Consider the following 24,743-nt stretch of genomic DNA (forward strand, 5'->3'; position numbering starts at 1 on the left):
AGCAGATGAAGAAAAAAAGCCTCTTAAATTCATTTCCCAGTTTGCTTTGCTGAAGGTCAGGCTGGGAACGAGCCAGCATCTCTGATAATTGGGGAGCATGTCTTTGTGTGTGTGTGCGCGTGTATGGGTTATTGAAAACACTTTTCCTCTCTCTTAGTTTGCAGTCTAGCAAAGTAACATTATGATTAAAACTGGATGTTGTAGTTTCATCATTTGCACGACTCCAGCTGTATTCTAGCTCTCAGTGCCCGCACCTTTTTCATTGGGATGTTCTTTTGGCCAGCCATTAATGCACGCTGCATGTGAATGGAAACGTTGGTTACTAGTCAGATAGTCATCTTAGGAGATTTTATGTACTATAACAATTTTTTTTGAGAATTCTGGGGTTTCATTTTTCTTTCTTTTTTTTGTTCCATCAACCTTGAGCTCTAGTCTTTTTCACAGTTGGGATACAGGTTTTAGCTGTGGTTACTTTTGTTTTCATTTTTAGGAAAGATTTTTATGTTCTCAGCAGGGGTGCAACCAAGGTTTTGCCAGAGGGGGGGCACTGGCCACTACTATGGCCACCCTAATTGCCAGAATTTTCTGGCAATTATTTCATGCTTCAGGCTTTACAGCCGTAAACAAGAATAATTATTTAAGGACTTTATATTACATAATAATATATAGAGATATGTAGCACTCATGCCTTCATAAGTAAATGACAAAAGAGATCAAAGTGACCAAAAAATTGGTTATTTGGACCTCAGTTTCTGTACCACCCCAGTCTATGTAATAGTGTCTAATAGTCTCAGCCTGGCCACCTCTATAGAAATGATCTTGCTCTGCAGCTGGAGCACTGAGATCCATACACGCATACACTTCATTTTTTTTTTTAATAAAGTAATCAGGTAGAAGATATCACCGAACACAATTTAGTGTACAATATTAAAACTAGGTAAAATACCCATGTGAGTGGGTATAAATACACCCACACACAAAGCAGTAATGAGGACCAGCGACAGACACCCGTGGGAGCTGCTTGCTCTGCTTGTGTTCAGGTTATAAGGAGGGGTTGTTCTCCATTTTGGGGTTTCTGTTGGCCCTTGATGTGTTTTTCAGATTTTTCCCCAGTTTTCTTAGCGGTGGTTTTGTGGAGGAAGGAGGTACGGAGTAAGGAATGAACGCAGACTGTGGAGGACTCAAGGGGGGCATTGAATGAATCCCAGCCGGATGGTAATAGCAGGGTCGTAGCTCTGGCCAATTTAGCCCGGCTCTTTAACTTGGTCCTGCGCTGCACTAGGCTAACAATTACTGATAGAAAGAGACAGACAGACAGAGATAGGGGTGGAGAGGGTGGGAGCTTGCTGTGGGGAAAGATGGAGAATGGGAGTGGAGTAAAAATGAGAAACACAGATTAAGGTGGGGAGGGGGGGGAGTATGGAAGTGAAAGAGCAGCAGGAAATAAAGAAGTAATGCTCTGAGCAAATTGCTAGGCCATAAACGAACAGAAAGGGAGGGAAAAGAAATCACCAACTTTCTTTAGGAGAAACTTTCCAAGTGTCCCCCTGGATACCTCCCATAAGGAGCGTGAATTTTGAGGCCATGTTGAGCTAACGTTGTATGAAGGTTGTGCGAGCATGAGCTCCCGTCTCCCCCTGCCATTCTTTCTCCCAGGATTAATTACCGGGTGTCAGTCACAGCCGACGGCTCTCCCACGCTCCCTTGTTCCCAATGGTGCCTTCTGGGAGAGCGACAGGTACAGGCAAATGTAGTTTGCGTGTGTGTGTGTGTGTGTTTGCAAGGAAGAATACTGATATGGTATTTAAGATTTAGATTTTATTTTTATTTGTTTATAAAAGCAAAGCTACATAGTGCAGTTGTTAGGTTTGTATTAGCAGAACAAAAAATTCTTTATGGGATGATTATACACATTCTCCTGTCAATGGACATCCTGCCCCCTAAAGACCTTTACACACCAAAAAATTGCTACTTTTCAAAAAATTGAAATTCCAAACTTTTTGGATGCAAGCTTGTTTTATAACGTACACACCAAGAACTGAATTTTTTCGAAACATTTGTCCTACGAAAATGCACTACGAAAAAAATTGAATTGACGTCAAGCAATGATGAGCTGGTACTGATGTTTCTACAAAAGAAAAGGAAAAAAACGATTCTCGCAAGCAGCAGCAGGGAGAATTTTATTGTTTGATCCAGGAGTTGAAACTGTATCCCGACTGCTTTTGTACACATATTGGGAAGTCAGTGGGACAGTTTGAGCTCTTGCTGGCAGAGTTGGGACCACATCTGAGGAGACCGAGTAATCATTTCAGAGAGTCGATTGAACCGGAACAGCGTCTAATTGTGTTTCTGAGGTAAACCGGATTATTTTAATATTTGGATATTCAATGCTGCGAGTGCGCTTGTTCCTAAATGCAGTGGTCTGATTGGTCAGATCTGTTTGTTTCTTTCAAAAATCTGAAAAATCCAGCTTGGATAGAAAAAGATGAATGCCACAAATTTGTTTAAAAAAGCAAAGCAAATACAAATGAGTTTGGATAATAATATGATCTATATTTCTCAGTTTGTACATTTTTACCAGGGAGCTGATTTTGGGGTTTGAATCATGTTTGATGGATTAGTTCTGTCTAACACCCTTTCATCAGCACAGTATATGTAATTGTTCAATACATACACAAGGGAAAATTTTTCCTTGTGAGTTGTTTTTTTTTAGCTGTCTCTTATATGAAAAGCTAAAGAAAACTCAGCTAACATAAGGATGTCTAGTTTTATAGATTTGAGGTAATGGAACTGCGTCTGTGTTTCCATAACATTTCAATTATTAATTTAACAGCGTAGCACTGCTGTGCAAATGATCAGCCACCTTTGTCCTGTTACGTTTATGACACCTGAAGTCCAGATAAGAGCCCAGTATCTCAGATAGTGTGTCAAGAATTGGTGTAAAGGTAGTAGGTGTGAGTTAAACCTAGCTCACTGACAAAGCCGCTATTGTGATAACGCTTTGAGTGGGCACCTTAAATTAGAAATCCCATCTGTAACTTGTTCCCATTGTCTGGGCAGCAGATGTGGGGAATAAGGTGAAAGAGCAAATGAGGAAAAGTGGGCGAGGAGATGAAAAGGCAGGGGCAAAGGATGGTGGATGAGTCCTTTATCATGATTTTTAATGGGAATGTATTAATAGATTTTCATGGAGGGCTACACTTGGTAAGGGGAGGCTGAGCGGTGGTGCTATTAGCGCAGTCCATTCTGCATCCTTTCATCTCAACGCTCATGTACTGGGCAGTTAAACCGATACCTCTCCTTACCAGCCACGCTCATTATTTGCTCTCCCTCCTTGTATCCAACCCTCCAGACCTGCTCCTTACATACTAATCAGGTTTTTTTTCTTTTGCTTTCTGGGTGAACAGACGGTGTTTGTCTTCTCCATCTCCTTCCTCTCAGCCTCTGCCTCCCCTCAGCATTTGCGAATTTACCGCTATCTGCCAGAATAACGCTGGAGTCGTGTCCATACACGCACAGCCAAGCGCCTTCCTAGCGCACAGTTACTCGTCTCCATTAATACGCTGACACTCAGAGCGCGCTTCTTCCTCCTCGGGCGACCGTGCGTGCACAGCCCCACACGCGGTCCTCCCTCTGCTGCTCTTGGTGTCTCTGTGAAATCATTCATTGCCATTCTCCTTCTCCAAAAATAACACTGATAATTAATTTCCGTTGTGAAATGATTCGTCTGCGGACTGACTAGCTTTCATATTTCACCCTGCATCGATCCCCCCAGCCAGCTCGCGTGCGCTTCATTAGTCAGAGGGAGAGAGAGAGTGGAGAGCAGTGAGACAGGGAAAACAGAGACATGGGGAGAGAGAAAGTGAGAGTTAAGTCAATTACCGCCGCTTATGTTTGAAAACAACGCAAAAAAACACACTAATTACAACGGAGCTGACATGTAAATTGGGATTGATGTGCCAGGAAGTTTGTCACATAGCTGCAGAGCTGCTTCCATATAAAACTACAGCATGTGGCTTTTTATATCAAAGCAGGGACTAAATAACAGGCTCCAAAGCAAACTTTGTTTAAAGTTATTCACTGACTGCCATAAAGTCCCACTGTTAGCAGTGGGCTCAGGCATCCCACCACTTTCCAGCTGATTCGACAGGAATCTGAAAGAAAGTCTGTTGGCCTATTGGATTTCTGTTAGCATTCTGAATTAACTGAGGTGAAACTGGATCCTCCCATTCTGTAATGGACAGGACATTAAAAGGTAACTCAAGAAGCCTCAGCTCCCAATAAACGGAGAACCCAGTCAATTACAAATTCACAACTTATGCATAGAGAGGATTAATTGCCACAGGTATTCATGAGGATTATGACAACTGTCCAGATCAGCAGTTAATTTCAGACCTTGATGTTTTTTTGCGGTTTGGTGAATATGATGACAGCCTGTTCCTTTAACGTGTTATTTTTACTGAAGTAAAACCTTGCAAGTTAAGGTTCACCTATTGTGCATTGTGTGTATCTTAAATCTGTAGGCTTAGTCTGCCTTATTAACTCAAGTTAATTCATCATGTTTTACCAGTTGACATAATTATTACATAACATAATTAAGTTGTTCCAAGAATTCTTTTTTTGTGTGTCGTGAACATTAGTAGATGGATACTGAACACAGTATTGCCAACTTAGCGACTTTGTCGCTATATTTAGCAAGTTTTCAGACCCCCTTAACAACTTTTTTCTAAAAAGTGACTAGCAACAAATCTGGCTACTTTTTTCTGGTGTTATTGGAGACTTATGACGACTTTTTGACGTGAAAGCACATAGGAGATATTCACCCCTACTAACTACTACCCTACTAGCTAACTCTGCCAGAGGGCCTATTTCATGTCACTTTTGCCGGTCCCAAGTCCAGATAAAGAAGGAGGGTTGGAATTGTGACATAAAAAAAACCCAATAATTGCTAAAAGAAATTTAATTTCTAGTTCTAAATATATTCTAAATGCTTTTAGGATGATTTTTTTTTACTCACTATGTCTCTTTCACAATGTTATTTCTCTCTCCTACAGGGTCTGTTACAATTACACAGGCATGACCAATTATGCAAACTGGGCGATGACGTCATTTAGTGACTTCTAGCAACTTTTAGGACAGCCAATAGCGATTTTACTTACTGAGGAGTTGGCAACACTGGCTGAACAGGCCTGTTAATATGTGTAAAAACAAAAAATGGTTAACGGGAACACTAGCTGAATGTGCTACGTTTAGCTCATTTAACAGTCTTTGAAAAGAGTCAGTAGTGGGGGTGGGGGTTGGGTTTGAAATTGTGTCCATCTTGCAATAAATTGGCAGAAACCCCGCTGCTTTAAACCATACGCTAACCACTGCCGCTTTAGATAGCTTATTAGCATAAGCAACATGAGCACACAGCTAATTAGCTTATAATTACTTAACACATTACTGAAGCTGCTTCTTAAACCTACAGATTGCTGTTTAAATCATTACAAAAATATGTTCTAAACAAAAGCTGGCTAAACTCAAGCTCAATTAAACTGCATATTCCACCACAAAGCACCGCTAACACATGAGTAGCTAACAGCTTAGCAGTTACTGTAAAAGTAACTGACAGAATAAAGGACAGTAAAAGACAGAATCGTGAAAGTGTGGCTGCTTGTATTATGGATTTCTTCTCAATTTCAGTAACCACAAGTCAATGTTATTGCATCTGTGTGCTTTTTTAGCATTTGGCATGCTGCTTTTTACAACGCCAGCTCTCCTCCCTCCCTCTGCAGGCCCTCCGTCGGCACCTGTGCATCTCATCTCCAATGTGAACGAAACCTCCGTAAACCTGGAGTGGAGCCCACCCCGGAGCTCTGGGGGTCGCCAGGACTTGACATACAACGTAGTGTGTAAGCGCTGCGGTTCTGACGGCCGGCGCTGTCAACCCTGCGGAAATGGAATCCACTTCAGCCCACAGCAGCTGAGCCTGAAGGGAACCAGGGTGTCCATCAACGAGCTACAGGCCCACACCAACTACACCTTTGAGGTGTGGGCGGTGAATGGAGTCTCACCTCAGAGCCCAGGGCCTGAGCAGGCCACATCAGTGACCGTCACCACCAACCAGGCCGGTAAGGCGATGGGAGCTGATTCAGCCGATCCTAACATGGTTTCCTGTGACCCCATAATCATCAAACATCTGTTTAATCACTTATTAACATATATTCCAAACCCTCCTTACGCTTGCTTACTTTAGTGAGTTCAGGGGGGTCTTCTGGTTTTGCAGGAGATCACAAAACATAAACTCTCACACTGTGTGAGAGTTTATGTTACCAGAGTGTGCTGGCTCATGTATGATACAGAGCACGGGTTCATTTGACTGAATGCTTGAAAGTACTTTTTGGGGGGCATGTCAAAAACATGTTTATTAAAGTTGTGAATAATTGGGGGGTAGGTTGGGTGATTACTGAGGAGGATGATGATGGATTTTCAGCAGAGGGAAATGATTTTATGCAATATTTCACTGGAGTTTTGCATAATTAGGCATAAGAAGCCAGGGCTGACGATGGGGGCACCGTGCTATATTTAGCACCTAGGGTTGCCAACCGTCCCTTAAAAAACGGAATCGTCCCGTATTTAGAAACAAAAGTACACGTCCCGTATTGAGCTAATAAGGGACGCACTTTGTCCCGTAATACAGTGAGAATCAAAAGTAGTCTATAACTTTTAATGGAATTAACACTTTGTTTGAAAACATAATTCCCAGCCCCTCTCCTGCTTTGTGACCAATGAGCTGACAGCACACTTATGACAATTCGAGTATGACAAGTCAGATTACCGCTCATCTCATTGGTTGAGGAAAGGTCGCTTACGGAGAAAATACCGGAAGACAATCGATGACCACAACAACAAGCATGGCCAACAGGGAAACAAACGCCGACACTGCGGTGCAAGTCTCGGACGGCACACTGTGCGTCCATAAAATGAAGGTTATAACAGAAAATCTGTCGCTCGCTCTCTCTGTCTTTCACTCACACAGACACACCACCACCATCAACTTTGCTAAATTGCTAATGAAAAACATTGATCAGGCAGCTGTGATTGAGCAGCAGTGTAAATCCAACTATTTGTTGTGGTCGTGATAATTTTGTGATGCCACATGGAAAAGGCTCGGATGAGCTTTCCAAAGTTCTACAAGTTGTGCCTCCATCGCTTGTGTCCAGATCACACGCTGCACAGCTGTGCTGCAACGTCTTTTTCACCGACGTTTACGTGTTTGCGCGTGAGCAGCTGCGGTGACACCCTCACGAGCGATTGATGATCGGGAGCTGGTCGTGAGGTGTTAATCGCTTCTCGTTACCCCACGTATACTACACGACGCACGATGAAGGCCAAAATCGGGCTGATCACCAAATCGGTCGCACGACTCAAAAATCGGCTCAAAATGGGCCAAAAATCGCACAGTGTGAGCCCAGCATTAGAGCAGCAATGTTTGTTCGCTCAGAGAAAGAAAAAAAAAAGGCTGCAAAAGTACAGGGAGGACTGGGAAAAGGAAAACACCTGGCTGGAAAAGTGCACTATAAAGCGCACTGCACTGTGTGCTGGCGCACTTTTTCCATAGGCATGCTTCTATTGGTGGGCACATGAAGAACATGAGGGGCATGAAAGCTCGGGGAACCCTTTACCAATTTTTTGTCCGCCAGGCCATGGCAGAAGCAGATATGGTATGTAAACACTGGTTTGTTTTTTTTAAACCCTCTGGTTAAGGTTAATATGGGCATGTGCAGTGAATATCAGCGCTATGTGGCCAGAAGTGTAATAATATAATTTATTTTGTGTAATAAACAACTGCAAGGATAGATGATTACAACAAATAGATCACTAATACATAAAAGTAATACATAGATGAATAATGATGATGAGTTATGATGCGTAATCATGGGAACAAGTGGGTTTACAAACAGGAGCAGCTGATTAGCTTTAGAAAAGCTGAAATAATACCTCAACTGAAGCCAACTGTACTAAATGCACTAAATGTGCACTGTTACAAGAATATTTTTCGTTCTATTGCTTTCTATTAATTTATATAATTTTAAGTTAAGCAGGACAGAGTTCTTTTAAAGAAAGATTTACTTATATTCTCAAAAGTTAAGCATGACAGGCTTCTGTTTAAGAAAGAGACCTGTTTTACTGTGTTAATGTTGTCATTGTGAGCTAAAAATAAATGGCTAAATGATCATTTGTTTCCCATATGGTCATATCACAAAGAATATGCATCTGCTTAAATCAAGTTCAAGTCAAATGGTTAAAAAATAATTTCACACACAAAAAAAGAGCTACCACACTGGGAAGGGTGAAGACAACTGGGTTGCCCGGCCCTGGCCACGAGGTGTCCCTTATTTATTTTTCAGGGAGTTGGCAACCCTATTAGCACCCAAACTAATGAATTAGATGAGTGGTATTGATCTGGGGAGGATTCATTACAAATTCTGCTGGATTACATGTGCCTGGGTGCCTGTGTGTGTAATTATTGTCATAGAATACAACCACAGGCTCCCCTTCTGAGCAGGAGAAGAGCCCTCCAGCTTCCATGCTGTATTCAAAGCCTCCCGTTATTTAGTCATTTAGCCATTTTGTGACCAGTTGTTGTGTAAATGGATTTTATGACCCGGGTCTTTTCTCTTCATCCCTCCCGTCTATCCTCCGCTTATAGACGATCATTACCTTGGTCTGCTTTACTGCTCTGCTCTTGGGTGGCAAGCTAAGTGCCTTTTTGTGTCTTCTTTTATCGCTAATTTCCATCCCTGGGAAAAGCGAATATCTTCAATAGGGCTTGGACTGGCAATTTAAGGACACAGTGGCTTGATTTATCAGCCGGGGTCAGGAAGATAGAGATGAATGGATGTACTGCCTGTGGGAGAGCTGCGAGTACTGCCAGAAAGGCCTATGTGGGAGCTGTAATGCAGCACACCCTGGAGTCCGGGCTGAAGGCTCATAATAGCATGTCAGCGTGACCATGCTGATGCACAGTTGCACAAAAAAATGCAGATTTTTTTTTTCTTACAGAGATTCAGTCCCAAACACACACACACACACACACACACACACACACACACACACACACACACACACACACACACACACACACACACACAGAGCCCCCTAAGGTTGCTGGAGGCTAATGTGCTGACTTGAAGTTGTAAGATACAGATGATGCTGCCTTTGGCTCGTCACTGGTGCATGTTTCACAAATGTTCGCCAGGATTAGTTATATGAAGCTGCAGCTGGAAGCTCTATTATAGTGTGTGTGTGTGTGTGTGTGTGTGTGTGTGTGTGTGTGTGTGTGTGTGTGTGCGTGTACTTGCACATGTGCAGCACTGACTGCATGCATGGTGAGAAGTAAAAAAATGTTTTGCAGAGATGCTTGCATGAATGCAGATGATCTACATTTGCTTCTTAAACAATGTCCTCTGTGTGTATCCGTGTGTGTGTGTGTCTCTTATAATTTGTGTGTGTGTGTGTGTTAAAAGAGAATAGCTCCAGACTGATTGGATTTCTTCCTGCTAATGCTCGGTAGGGGCTTTAGTTAGAAGCTCTGGTTTCAGCCGCTGGTAATCCAGCCAGTCATCTGTGGCTGTCCCTCTCTCTGTATCGCCTCCCCTCATCCAGACACCGAGGATTACACATTTATTATGATAGATTTATTAGGATTTATAAGTGCTGTGGAAAAGACACCCCCGCCACCTCCCCGCCCCATTAAAGTTCAAATTTCGGCTAGGGAGGAAGAAGTGAGTTAGGCAGGTTGGAAAGGATCTGGATTTTTTTTTTTTTCGGCACGAGAGGAAAGTGTAGGAAGGTGCAGTGGAGAAAAATGAATGCCGTCAGATAAAAATGAGCAGTGCCGCTTAATGTGCGTGTGTGTGTCTGTGGCCAGGCATGTATTTATGCGCGTACAAGAAGGTCAGATTCCATGTGTCGCCACGAACAATTCCACTGTCGTAAATCAGGCGGGGTGTAACCCTTTCACCCGGGCTACAGGAGGAAAGCGAGGGGAAACGGGGATGGGGAGGGTGAGATGTCCAAGCTTTGAACTGACCCCTGGCTGTAAATGGATGTTTTCTTCCCCTTTTATAAGATCGAGCGCTCTATATGTCGATGTGTGTTTGTGTGTGAGAGAGGGAGGGGGCCATTTATGTCCTGATACAAAATACTTCAGGTGGCTAAAAGTGAATTCATGCATAAGGATTGTGTGTGTGCGTGTGTGTGGGCACTTCCATCAGTGCGTGTGTGTGTTTCCATCGTTCTGGCAACAAATGGGCCGGCATACATGTGGAAATGTGTTCTCGGGAGGTGGAGGCTGACTCTAGATAGGTGGAGGGGGCGAGGAGGGAATCTTGTAAGCAGGAGCCATTTTCTCCCAACACCCTGAAAAATGGCTCCCTCCTCGACTCTTTCTCCTTGGCGGCGAAGGCAAAGAAAAAAAAAGAAAAGAAAAAAAGAGTGACTCAAATCTGGCAACCAGGCTCCAATCTGGCAACCACATGTGCAGCCCCTGTCTGTTTTAATGTCAAACTGTAATCGGCTGCGTATTCGCGCAAATCCTCCACCGCAGATGCTCCTCGCTGCACAAATACTCCGTGATGAGCACGCCCGCTCAACGAGCTGGAAAAGGAGAAAGAAGAAAATAAAAAATAAAAATCTTTTCTGCCGGGAAGGTTATTTTTCAAACCAAACCCTGAACTCTGTGTGCCTCTGCCAGGTTTTTACCGATTATAATTTATGCATGTGCGCAGTGATTGAGTTTTTTTTTTTTTTTTGCTGTCTGAGCTGTGTGAGATAATGGGGCTAGGTGTGTGTTTTTCTATGTGAATTTCTATCTTTCTGTTTGTATAATGAGTTCCTTTGTGTTGCCGGGATGTGTATGTCTGTGTGTGTGTGTCTGTGTGTGTTGCAAAGCATTTTTTTTGAGAGAGCACAATTCTGAAATAAGATCTGAATATTCATTGCGTCTAACACTTATTATTCCACCGGCGTGTTTAGCCCACGCGTTCAGAGGGGGGCGGTAAGAAATTACAGATCTGTCCCACATATTTAAATTCATCTACAGAGGTGCCAGCAAGTCTAGCACGCTGTGCCTCAGGTGAATGTTTCAATTTTAGGATCTCAAGTTTAGCTGTGCACAATTTGTCTGTATGCATTTGTGCACAGTTTTGTTTTGTTTTTTATTTTTACCACGTTTTTTGTTTTTGTAGTTTTTTTAAAGAGACCTTAATGGATCTCTTCTTCTGTGTGTGAGCCGAGCTGCCTGGTCGTGTCCATTAGAAGGGATCACTCAGAAAATCTGTCATCTTTATCCTCACATTAGTCGAGAGGAAAATAAAAACGCAACAGGAGCAGCAGAACACGATTAAATCGCCATATCTGTCATCTTCGGAGGGGAAGATGGATGTGTGGATTACCTCCAGGGAATGAAGGCCCGTGACCTCCTCGGGGGTTTTCCTTTCGGAGTTGGAGCATCCTCAGTCGGCCCCAGGAGGGCCTTCAAATTGGCTCTTGCTGCCGGCTAAGATTGATCGGAGGGCTACAAATGGCCGCCGTGTAATTGTTTAAGGGAGACGCAACACATTAGGCCAACAGGATGACACAACCTTGGGTTAATCTATTTACTAAGAGATGTCTGCAATCCCATCCCTCTCCATCACAGTCGACCCCCACCAGTCGCAAGCCCTCTGCCTCCCCCTCCCCTCTCCCATCTCCCCCTGTCGCTTCTTCACCCCAATGAAACTCAATCCCTTGGTTGGTGCTTGAATTCCAGGCCTGTTTGAACTCAATCCCCCAGCTAAAAGCAGGGTTTTGTTAGCATTAGCTTGTGGGCTAGGCTCCCTGGAGCCCCCGCTCAAAGTGATGAGAATGTATATAATGTCATAGATAATCCAATCATAATCGGTGGACTGTGAACCCCTCATTAATCATCCCCACTGTAATTTTTTAAAAGGCAGATGGTCTGGAACGAGTAAGGTTACAGTAATCAGCGAGGGGCAGAGGTCAAAGATCTGCTCCGTTTGGAGTCGTAAGAGCAGATGCCATAAAAAAACTGTGTTACCTGGGCGTTAGTGGGAATGTTTGTCTATGTGGTGCTTTGTTCTGACTCTGTGGGCGAGGTTGTTGGGAGTATTATTTAACCCTCTGTGGTCTCGGTGCCCTGAGTCCTAACCCTAACGCTGTGTTATTAGAATATGTGACGTTTGGTTTTTGCAATCAGGGGCCAAAACCAAAAGCAAGCATTTTAACTGACACAAGTATCACAAGTATTTGCATTTTTCCCTCTACTTTACAGGAACTTTGCTGATGATAAATCTATCATGGTTTTATTTTGGTCTTTTTGTCTGTGTTTATCTGTGGAGCTTTATTCTATCATCTCGTGACTGCACTGCTATATCTCCCAAAACTCAGTCCTTACACGAGTTGTTCCTCTGTTTACAACTCTATCTCTCCTACACCTATGGATTTTCTCTTCGTAAAGTCGTGAGCGTGTATGACCCAATTTACGTGTTGTCACACTCCCCGGAGATAGAGGTTTGATTTGTGCAGCGGCGACGCACTTGGAGGGAGGGGCGAGCATAAGCCATTATCTGTGCTTTAACCTTCACGTGTTAAAGGCGTCTGAACACAGATAGCACGGCTGCTTGAAATATGGCCTCATTATCAGCTGCTGCAGAAAAGGCTCGAGATAAGATCGCTCTCTGGAGCTTTAATGAAAACCAATTGATTTGCTCTCTTAAAGACAAAAAAATGCAAAGGTGTCGAGCCCATTTGATTTTATTCATATACTTTGCGGTTGAGAAAAGTGCCTGAGACGCTCGTGTCACGGGAGAGCTTGTATCGGTTTTATAGACGGCAACGTTTAGTTCACGCTCCTTCTGTCAAATCAACTGTGTGGCCGCACGGTTTCGCAAGACCCCTGATTCTGAATGAGAGCCAAGCTAAAGAGAAGTGGAAGCGATTGCCTCGTGGCTTGTTTGACTTTCTCAGCATGAGCAGGAGAACGCGTGGGACAGAACAGACTCAATGTCTCCAAGGGTGAAAACAACAGCTAAACATATTTTTTCTCTTCTGTTTCCTCTTTCTTTGATCGTCTCACCAGCTCCCTCTCCAGTGACTTCCATCCAGGCCAAGGATATCACAAGACACACCATTTCCCTGGCCTGGCAGCCACCGGAAAAAGCCAACGGGGTCATTCTGGAGTATGAGGTCAAGTACTACGAGAAGGTGAGGGACGGTGCGAGAGATTTTGTTTCTGCTGAACCGTCAAAGCAAAAGCAGCCTCTGAATAAGTTGTATTGTGTTCTTTCTTTTTTTTTCCTGTCCCGCTGTAGGACCAGAATGAAAGAAGCTACCGCATCATAAAAACCTCATCAAGGAGCACCGACATCAAGGGCCTCACCCCCCTCACCTCCTATGTTTTCCATGTGCGGGCTCGCACAGCGGCCGGCTACGGAGAATTCAGCGGCCCGTTTGAGTTCATGACCAACTCGGGTGAGTTAAGTCACACTGCCTGTTCATCTTCGTCTTCTTCTCCCTGCAGAGCCAAGAGAGGCCTGATTCCAGCTCCACCACGGCAGTGTCTGAAAAATTCCTACAATGATAGCATCTCTTACAAGTTTGTCTCTTTCATTGGAGAGTCATTAATCAAAATTGCTGTTGTCTATAAAAGATAAATGATATTGTCCTCCGGCACCTGACTGGCAACTTGAATATCTTCCATTATTCACGTCTGAGTATCAGCCTCAGTAGACGTGCCAGCTGATGTTTAAACTGTATGAAGCTTTGAAGAATGGCACCATTTGTGGCGTTTTCAGTCAGAAGCTGCTGCTAGATAATTCTCACTGCTCGCCAGAACTCTTTAATTGAATCAGTTTCAAGCCAAAATAAATGTATTCATTTCTCTACCAGAGTCTAAGGCACACAAACCCTGTGATAACCGGAGCAACAGCGCCTGTGTAGGTAGACTCTGATCACAATTTCAGATTAGCCTCTCAAACCTCACTAACCCACTAGTGGGTTACTTACTACAGTGATATAGAGTGCAGCCAAAACTTGTTCAGACCCTGAGAAGTTTATTTGAAATTCTAGTGGAGATCCCACAGTTTCCAAAGATTTCCATTTGATACTGAGTAGCAAAAAAAAAAAAACTTGGGAAAATCTGTTACAAAATAAATCAAATGCTATAAGACAGAGTGGAATAACATGACCTTATAAAACTCCTTTGAGGGGAAATGAATGAGGAAAACTGTGCAAGATGTAAATGAAAGTCTGTTTTTTCAGGAAGAATTTTACTACTGACTAATGCCCGACTTGTGCTTCAACTTGAAATCTGCATAACCGGGAACCCCTCTTAACCCTGAGGCCACAACCTTCTACGTAACCTGACGTGCACCTCCAGAGAAATGTAACTACACGCAACCCGCCTGCAACGACTCTCATTGGCGTGGAAGGTTTTGGTGCAGGGTTAAGAGGGGTCTCTGATTAAAGTTACGACACAGATTTCTCTCTGAAGCAAAGATTTGGCATCAGACTGCATTTGTGGTGGTGAAAGGGGCACGAGTTGGGCACGTCTATAACAATACATATCGTACATACTTTGTGACGATAAATAACTGAGTAGTAATCTCTCCAGTCTGACAGCACGGTACATACACCAGCCGTCCACCTGCTAGAGCTTCTGTTTATGGTGGACTTGGCCTCTAAGATGATGGTCTGTGTGCCAACGGGTGACACACAAAACAGTTGTTATGCACCCGAGTAGCTTGTAAGTAGTGGTAAACAGCACCATCACTCCAATAATAATATGTGGCCTATTAAATCTAATCTCAGCTTTCTGTGTTTTCTTAGCATTCAGCTTTTGGTCCAGTGAATATATTTCCACATAATGTTTCCCGTTACTGATGACACAGAGGGCTAGAGAGATCCACTAGAAGCCCAGGTGTCCCTTTTGTAATGGAGATAGAGACAGCAGCGCATGATAATGACACGGTCAAGCTCACATCCTAATGGGCTGTCATTGTCTCCCAATGAAGCATGCGAAACAGTGGACTTTATGATCAGAATAGTAAAATGGAGGGAGAGCGAGCAAACACTGCGTGGGGACAGGAGGAGGCGGAGGGATGAGGGGTATCAAGTTACTTTGCTCTTTTTTTGTTGTTTCTCGTCAACCTTTTTTCTCTCCTCTCTCCGATAGTCCCAGCTCCCATTATCGGCGACGGGGCCAACTCCACAGTGTTGCTGGTGTCAGTGGTGGGCAGCGTGGTTCTGCTCATCATCCTCATCAGTGCTTTCGTCATCAGCCGACGGTGAGCTTCGCTACCCACCCCCGCCCTTCCATCGAACTCTGTCCCTTCTGCTTTCTGTCTATCTCTCTTTCTCGGCACACAGATGAGGGATGTCTTACTTAGTGCCGTCAGGAAATGGAAGTCACTCAAAAGAGCACACACATACACACACTAACACTCCCAGACAGCTAGTGCAACTCGCTCACGTCGGATGAGTGATGACTCGCCACACCGGAGATGTGATTGACAGCTCCGACAGCTGAAGGGATGCAATCAGCGACCCTTCGCTCCCTGTCCTCTGCATCCAGCCCGCTCCCTTCGCATAGTCCCACCCGCCTCCACTCCACCCCGTCCCTCTCCCACTATCTCTCAGCTAGTGGCTGTAATCCTGCCGCTAGTTATTTTCTCCTGCTGCACCTTGCTGACCGCCGCGACGAGAATGAGAGAGCGACGGGAGGGTGGACAATGAGATAAGCGGGAAAAAGTAGGAGATAGAATAGAGCGAGGACGAGGCTGAGAGGCATCAGGTGGATTTGCAGTGACCCAATCTCAGGGTGTTAACCAGCGAGCAGGACAAAGCACCATCACACAGATGGGATTACATGCAGATGGGGCTGCCTCACCTCAGGGTGTAAAACCACACACACTCTCTGCATGTGTTTGTGTTTGTGTGCGCTTCCATATGTGTTAGGGGTGCGAGTGCGTACATCCTGTGGAAAAAAAATAAAGTTTTGTGTGCGTGTGGTGTGGCAGTGGGGGGAGGGGGGTGTCAATGGCTTGTGTGTTGATTCTTGAATTGACCAAATCACTGTTTGCATGTGTGTATTGGTGCCGTGAATGATAGGGAGTGAAGGGGGCTGTTGATTGTGTGTGTGTGTGTGTGTGTGTGTGTGTGTGTGTGTGTGTGTGTGCTCTCTTTTCCATGTGATTGCCTCTCTCTGCAGCCAAGCAGGTGGTTGTCTCAGGCTTTTTTATATGCATGTGACGGCCACTGTCATTGTGCTGCCGCGTTCATCCTGTGATTGTGGGGAGGGACTGTAATCACGTAGCCGTTTACCATCATTACACAGCCGTAGAAGAGGACAATGTCTCGCACATCTGGTCATTTCCACCACTGACCTTAACACGTCAATAATAAGCACAGGTGTCAGGCAGCCTGAGGGATTCGCAGGGATTTAAGTGCATCTTCTCTAGAATTGATTTATAGCTTTTATATTCGTTCAGCTTCTCTGCTCCATGTTGTTGTTATACGCTCAGTGCCCTTCAGGAAGCTTCAATGTTGGAAGATTTCTCACTTGACTTTGATGCAAAAAATATATCGAAGTAAAACTGTTATCAACAAACATCTAAACTAAAGGCACTTATAGTATTTATTTGGATTATTACTATTATTGTTGCACTGATATGTATTTTATGAAGTAATCATTTAGTTTTTGCATAATACTAATAAGACTGTATTATTACTACACAGTCTTAAAGGGTATCGGTACATATTTGTGCTATATTTACGTCTACAATTGTGGATTATCATCTTTAAGCATGGTCAAAATCTCAGGTAACAGGGTCAGAAAATGGAAAAAGTAGTCCACGTGTGCAATATGAACATAAAGATTAGGGTTTGGTTTCCAGCATTGTTTTTGTCACCTCACGAGGATTTCTTTAGTAACTAGTCACCTGAAACCCTTCCTTTAATGGGGACACAGGTTCATGTTGGCCCCATAGATTTATTCTGAGAGCTATAGATGAATTTCCCTGAAATATGGAGGAAGAGCTAAGAAGTAACGTCTTTTGTTTGAGGAAGTCTGGTAGCCAATCAAAAACACACACATGCCCCTTTTTCCAGCCAACTGGGGGCAAAATATCAAATCAAATCAAATCAAATCACTTTTATTGTCACATCACATGTGCAGGCACACTGGCACAGCACATGCGAGTGAAATTCTTGTGTGCGAGCCCCACAAGCAACAGAGATGTGCAAACACAACAACACAAACGAGCAAAATACAAGAATGGCCAACCTGAAACTAATAAATATATGTACAATATATAATAGTGTATGCATTTCTGGATGTGTATACTAAATATTTTCCTACGTGTGTGTGTGTGTGTGTGTGTGTGTGTGTGTGTGTGTGTGTGTGTGTGTATACACATTTTTACAAATTAAATAGTAAAAAAAAAAAAAAATAATAATAATAATAATAATAATAATAATAAAATATATAAAATATACAGAGCTGAATATGTGCAAAACAAGTGGCATTTATATACAGTGTGGAGTGCATAATGTTGAAGTTCCAGTAGTGAAGCTGAGGTGTCTATGACGTGTTCAGCAGTCTGATGGCCTGATGGAAAAAGCTGTCTCTCAGTCTGCTGGTACGGGACCGGATGCTGCAGAACCTCCTTCCTGATGGAAGCAGTCTGAACAGTTTATGGCTGGGGTGACTGGAGTCCTTGATGATCCTCCCCGCTTTCCTCAGGCAGCGCTTCCTGTAGATGTCTTGGAGGGAGGGAAGCTCACCTCCAATTATCCGTTCAGAGCACCGCACTACTCGCTGGAGAGCTTTGCAGTTGTAGGCGGTGCTGTTGCCATACCAGGTGGTGATGCATCCAGTGAGGATGCTCTCAATGGCACAGTGATAGGAGGTCCTGAGGATGCGGGGGCTCATGCCGAATCTTTTCAGTCTCCTGAGAAAGAAGAGGCGCTGCTGCGCCTTCTTCACTGTTTTGTTTGTGTGTACTGACCACGTAAGATCCTCAGCCAGATGTACACCAAGGAACCGGAAGCTGCTCACTCTCTCCACAGCAGCGCCGCTGATGGTGATGGGGGTGTGTACTTCTCTGCACCTCCGGAAGTCCACTATCAACTCCTTTGTCTTTGCGACGTTGAGGGTGAGATGGTTGTCTTGACACCAGTGGGTCAGGGCGCTGACCTCCTCCCTGTAAGCTGTCTCATCACTGTTGGTGATAAGACCCACCACTGTAGTGTCGTCCGCAAACTTCACAATGATGTTGGAGTTGTTAGTGGCTGTGCAGTCGTAGGTGTAGAGTGAGTACAGGAGAGGGCTCAGTACACACCCCTGTGGAGCACCAGTGTTCAGTGTGATGGGGGATGAGGTGATGCTGCCCAGTCTGACCACCTGGCGTCTGTCAGACAGGAAGCTAAGGATCCAGCTGCAGAGGGAGCTGCTCAGTCCTAGATCCTGCAGTTTCCTGTCCAGCTTCGAGGGAACGATGGTATTGAATGCTGAGCTGTAATCTACAAACAGCATCCTCACATACGTGTCTCTCTTCTCCAGGTGTGACAGGGCAGTGTGTAGTGTCAGGGCTATGGCATCATCAGTGGACCTGTTGTGGCGGTATGCAAACTGTAGAGGGTCCAGTGAGTCGGGTAGTGCAGAGCAGATGAAGTCCCTGACCAGCTTCTCGAAGCATTTGCTTACGATGGGGGTCAGGGCTACAGGTCGCCAGTCGTTCAATGAGGAGATGGTGGAGGATTTGGGTACAGGGACGACGGTGGCCATTTTGAAGCAGGCTGGGACTACAGACAGAGAGAGGGAAAGGTTGAAGATGTGTGTGAACACTCCAGCCAGCTGAGCCGCGCATGACTTGAGGACGCGGCCGGGAATCCCGTCTGGACCAGTAGCTTTGCGTGCGTTCACCTTCCTGAAGCACTTCCGCACATCCTCCTCAGACACAGTGTGCGCACTGACGTCATCCGCGGTGCGCACACTGTCCGGTCTCATGGTGTTCGCTGCGTCGAATCTAGCGTAGAATACGTTTAGATCCTCACACAGAGAGGCCGTGGTCTGCGGTGTGCTGGTTTTCCCTCTAAAGTCTGTGATCGTGTTTAGTCCCTGCCACATACTCCGAGGGTTGTCAAACTGTTGCTCCACCCTGTCCCTGTACTCACGTTTGGCTGCTTTGATCGTCTTCCGGAGTTGGTAATGTGCGTGTTTGTAGTCCGATGTGTTCGATGTATTTACTTTACAGACATAAATGTGCCACACATAAGCAAGAAAATGAGCTTGCAAAAGGTTTTAACTATTTTTAAAGGTTTTATCATAACATGATATTTTAAATCATCTTTCCTGAGAGCTTGAAAAAAGAAGGCAAGTGGACTTGGGGCAAAAGACACATGAACTGGATGATTGAGAACCCACAGACAATTAAAATCCTTGTGATGAGCATTGTTTAATTATATTAAAAAAGGAATATCCATATCTCATCTTATATGTATAAGATATAATTGTGTTCTAACTTCCTGAGATTTGAAGCTTGATTCCCTGCCATGAGTGATCATTCTGCTTTTCTTTGCCCCCTAGAAGGAGTAAATACAGCAAAGCCAAGCAGGACTCTGATGAAGAGAAGCACTTACATCAAGGTAACTCATAGTTAACACTCCGCCTACAGACCTTATAATTGTAAAACATTATTGCTGTCAGGTATGCTCGTGTGCACAAATGAAGCCCATAAAATGGGAGGAAAAACAAACTGTTTTGAAGTTAATGTACTTGCAACCCAACATGCTCCAAACACCTCATTATCAAGTCATCAGCATTGTTATTTGTGTGCCACAAAAATTTCAAGTTAATGAGCTCCATCTTCATCGAAGTCAGCCATAGTGACATGAAAAGCGCTGGAGTCAGTGTGTGAAGCGAGGTATGGAGAGAAGAAAGGAGGAGGAGGAGGAGAGGATCCATAGAGGAAGGCAGCGTAGCCTGCAGCACGATGGAAATAAAGAACAGATGGAGAGTAGTAGTCGGAATAAATTAACCTTCACTTTTTTTTTTAACTTCCTTCTCTCTTTGCTTCCTTTTTTTTCAAACTTCGTTCCCCAGGAGTGAGAATATATGTTGACCCCTTTACCTATGAGGACCCCAACCAGGCCGTCCGTGAGTTTGCCAAAGAGATCGATGCCTCCTGTATCAAGATTGAGAAAGTGATTGGCATTGGTGAGGAGATTTTTTTTTCCTACATTACATGCATGAATACCTATTGGAAAAAGATCACATTTTGTATTTGTTTCATACAAACACACCTTTCTCTGTGATATGTGGACTTTTTGTGGCCTCTTTGAGATTAAAATCCATTGTTTTCCCAGACTTTAACATGTGGCTTCTGGCTCTAGAGAGGTCAACAAGTTAAAAAAAAAAATCAACAGTGGCTAAATACGTTGTCCATGCTATTCCTTGGGCCAGAGAAAAGTCATCCAATGACAAAATAATAAAGAGAAAGAATCAATATCCATTTCCCCCTCTCTCTGCTCCAGTGGGTGGAGGGAGGAGGGGGAGTAAAGGATTAGAGACCCTGATCAATGTTTAAAGTGGAACCTTTCTAACCTACAGACACACACACACACAAACAGACGTGTAGGGGCACACTCTTTTTGATTTGATTTATAGTCTGTGGATCAGAGTGCTCGTGTATCAGCGCTTCACATTTTCATCTGTTTTTTTTTTTTTTTGCTGTTCTTGCTGTTGATTCAGGGGAATTTGGAGAGGTCTGCAGTGGACGCCTGAAGATGCCCGGCAAGAGGGAGATCTGCGTGGCCATAAAGACTCTGAAGGCTGGCTATACAGACAAGCAGAGGAGGGACTTCCTGTCCGAGGCCAGCATCATGGGCCAGTTCGACCACCCCAACATCATTCACCTGGAGGGCGTGGTCACCAAATGTATGTCAAGGATTCATTTTTACAGAATGTGTTTCAAATGAGGGGAGGAAAGTGTTTTGCGCAGGTGAAATTGCTTCTGGAAATTGCAATAATGCTTAGCTCACACACATACAATTACTATTATATTCTAAAAGGGCAGTCATTTCTGCTGTCTCCCTCGAAAAATGTAGCAATAAATCATCACAAAGTGCAGTTCTGGGTGACTTTGGAGAAAGGTAGGGACAAGCCTGTTTTTACTCACACGCCTGCGCACTAGTGTATATCTTAATGCGTCTGTGCGGACATTTTACAAAGATTTCACAATATTCTCAGATAAATGCGTATTTTTGAGCATCGTCCGCACGTCCCATCCTGGCTTATCCCCAGGTGGGTTTCTGTCCAGATGGAAGGGGTCCAGCATTGCCGTGGAGGGGGAGGTGGTTGTAGAGGTAGCTGGGCAGTTGGGAGAGGGGTGGGTGTGGGAGTCTAATGGGCCCAGGAACAGGCCCTGTAGCACGGCACCAGACTCATTAATCATGGTGTCAGCTGTAAATGTGTTTGGGGTTAGGGAGTGATACCCTATCCCTTCTCTATCTGCTGCTGCATGGCCACAAAACACTGGCCAAATCTCCCTCCTCCTGCCCTCAGTGCTCTCTCCGTTTCTCCCCCTCTTTTACACCTTCCCCTGATGTTATTTGTTCGGCTATAGGTATGTGTGTGTGGGTGTGTGCTGTGTGTGTGGGTGTCTTGTCAGCACATGCCAACATCCGGTACCTTTGATTGCATGCATGTGTGCCTGAGTGTTACCATGTAGCCTCGGCTACATGTGCCTTAATGTGTCGTGATACTGCTCATCTCTATCTGTGCTAGATAAAACTGCCATTCTCACTGTAGAACACACACACACACACACACACACACACACACACACACACACACACACACACATATATATGTATAGATATACCCACACACAAACATGCAGCCCAGCCGGAGCTGAAAGTGAACAGCAGCACAGGCAGAATTGCTTATCACCTATCACACCTCACATGGCGGGGAATGACCTCTCAGACCTCGCAGCGGCGGCGTGAGAATGACAGAGAAAAAAGGCGGACAGATGGAGAAAGGAAGAGAAACCAGAGACGAGCTGCTGCCAGGGAAGGTGCAAATAGAGATGCCGGACAGTTAGGAGCTGATGGATGAGAGGAAAGACAGGGCGACGCAGAGAGAGGGAAAGCAGAGGGTGCTCGAGCTACTCAACCGGAGGCTGAAAACAAAAAGATGGGGGGGAGGAAGGAGCGACGCAGCGGTGACAAGAGAGCTGGAGTGAAAGGACGGCGAACCAAACGCAAGAAGGGCGTCCGAAAACTCCCACTCCACCTCCTTCCACTCTTACTTTTGAGAGCTTGACACGAGGTTTGGGCAAATTAGTCCTTCACACTTGAGTGTGTCAGTGGAATCTATTAAAAATCCATTATTTGAATTGCGCCCCACTCTCCATTACAATCAAGTTAAAAGGAATTCTCAATCTGGCCTCAGTTTGCTGGCATGTCCAACAGAGCCAATTAAGGCTTATTAATTATGGAGGAACTCCAAATAGGGACTAAAATACATAAATGTGCAAAAATCTCTCGCTGAAGACTTGCTGGCTGTGGTCCACCATCTTGAAGGCTATATTTAATGTTTCTATCACGTTGGTGTGTAATTAAAAATCGAGCATCCATTAAAGCTTGAAATCAGACGTGATGTGCTTAATGGGTGATTTACATGAAGTAAGAGCGTGCTGGTTTTTTTTTTTAAAAAGGTCCGCTTTTAAAACCCAGATCTTTGTTTGCTGCTAACGCCAGGGCCTCCGGAGGACATTTGCCCAACGTTCCCCCAATATTGTCCCCCTGACGCGTTTTTTTTCCCCCCTCTGCCATCTCCCTGTTTTGTTGGCAGGTGATAATCGGCCCACTGGTGGGTTCCTCGCCCAGAGTTCATTGCCAAAGGCGGCAGGGCGTATTCAGTAAACAAGGAATTAGCATGCAAATGGACTGGAAGGAAGAGGGCGGGGCTGGGAAGGCGAGAGTTTAAGGTCGCAGGTCAGACTCTCCTCAGACTTGATTGCGGAGCTGTCAATCACCGGCGGCCCTGAGGCAGAGGCACGCAACAAAGGGAACAAAGATGGCTGACAAAGACGGCCCCCTCTGCTCTCATACAACTTTCGCCGAACTTCCTCTTTTTAGGGCATCGCCGGAGTGCCCCGTAATTAATGGAGTGCCAATCACGCAGCGGGTAAGGCAGTGACTGACGGCCTCTTGGCACGGCCAGAGACCCGCAGCAGAGCAGAGGAACTTCACCTTCTCAGCGGGCTTCTGCAGCTCTCGACATTCTGCTGGAGCACTCGAGAGGCTTCATACAAGCTCCCCTTAAGGCGGAGGCTTTAAGTCAGCAGTTTTCTATAAGGCTGTAAGCTTTTAAGTCCACCTTAACTGTGCCACTCGAAATGGAGCACAAAGAGCGACGCTGTTCTAGGAGGCGAATGTGTGGCAGCACTTTTCAGCATGTGTTGTTGCCGTGGCTGGTTAGGCACCAGCTTGCTGCAGTTTTGGGACAAAAACAAGCAGGTCGCCCTTCCTTTCCCTTTTTTATCTCTCTTCTCCTCTGATATGCCCCTCCCTCCCTCCGTCCTAAGAGACAAAGACAGACAGACAGAGACCCACCAGGGAATGTCCACCCTCCCCGCCGCCTGCCCCGGCTCAGATAAAGACGCAGACGCTCCCCCAAGAGAGACAGAGAGGGATGGGGTGAAAAAAGGCCAGAGAGGATTGGCAGGGTTCACGGAGGATAAAAACGAGGAGAGGGAATGAGCGAGGGAGGAGTGGGGGAAAAAAGAGAGCAACAGAGATGAGCTAGCAGGAGAGTGACAGATGCGTCGAAAGTTGGCAGAGGAGAAAGAGGGCAAAGGGACAGTGAGTGACAGAAATAGCGAGTTAGGGGGATTCTGGGTGGGTGACTGTGATGAGACGCCCAGAGTCAGATCATATTTGCATAAACACAAGATGGGGTGTGTGTGTGTGTGTGTGTGTGTGTGTGTGTGTGTGTGTGTGTGTGTGTGTGTGTGTGTGTGTGGTGTTTTGTTTCAGTGGAGATGCCTTTGCATGTTAAGGGAAAAACGGGGGACGTCAGGGCAACGGTAACACACAGCTAATTAAATCACTATGGGACAGAGATGGATGGCCTCACACACACAGACACATGCATTTTCCCTGGAGAGCCCCCTCCTGCTGCGTTGAGCTGTGATGTGCGTCGTTTACCTCTATAATCATCTGCCTTTCCTTCTCTCACTCTTATTCCCACTCTCTCTCTCTCTTTCTAGGTAAACCGGTGATGATTATCACAGAGTACATGGAAAATGGATCCCTGGATGCATTCCTGAGGGTAAGTCATGCGTTTCTGTCTCCACACACACGTGTTCATGCGTGTTTGTGCATCAACGCTGATCCCATGTTATCCACCAAATTTACAAGTGTCGGTTCACAAACATTCGCACTTTGTCCTTCCCATTTATCGTCTCGCTTTTCTCCTGACAATGAGGTTGAAACAGGTGAAACTTTGTGTTTCTCAGGTTCACAGCACTACAGGTCCACTATACATCTTAACCAGTTGCACAGTGCTAGTTAAAGGGAGATGTGGAATGGAGTGGACTTTTTATAGGTCTTTTCTAATCTTACGGATCTTTACGCTATAAAGTTAAACCTTAAGACTATTACTTATTACTATACCCAATGAGCTATTA

The 24,743-nt window shown here is 44.9% G+C and overlaps 1 protein-coding gene across 1 annotated transcript in view; it reads left to right on the forward strand.

Annotated features, from left to right (window-relative positions):
* epha4l (eph receptor A4, like) overlaps window positions 1-24,743 on the forward strand; it is a 63,676-nt gene that overhangs the window by 33,481 nt on the left and 5,452 nt on the right. Inside the window, exons 5-12 of the mRNA XM_085370978.1 lie at window positions 5,778-6,113; window positions 13,127-13,251; window positions 13,359-13,518; window positions 15,221-15,332; window positions 19,634-19,692; window positions 20,150-20,263; window positions 20,798-20,983; window positions 24,324-24,385. Coding sequence (XP_085227104.1) covers window positions 5,778-6,113; window positions 13,127-13,251; window positions 13,359-13,518; window positions 15,221-15,332; window positions 19,634-19,692; window positions 20,150-20,263; window positions 20,798-20,983; window positions 24,324-24,385 — 1,154 coding nt within the window. The remainder of the gene's footprint in view (window positions 1-5,777; window positions 6,114-13,126; window positions 13,252-13,358; window positions 13,519-15,220; window positions 15,333-19,633; window positions 19,693-20,149; window positions 20,264-20,797; window positions 20,984-24,323; window positions 24,386-24,743) is intronic.

This window comes from Diplotaxodon limnothrissa, linkage group LG14 (assembly GCF_057381915.1).
Source record: "Diplotaxodon limnothrissa isolate DT_005_m linkage group LG14, D_limnothrissa_male_GT1.1, whole genome shotgun sequence".
In the NCBI taxonomy this organism is placed as follows: domain Eukaryota; kingdom Metazoa; phylum Chordata; class Actinopteri; order Cichliformes; family Cichlidae; genus Diplotaxodon; species Diplotaxodon limnothrissa.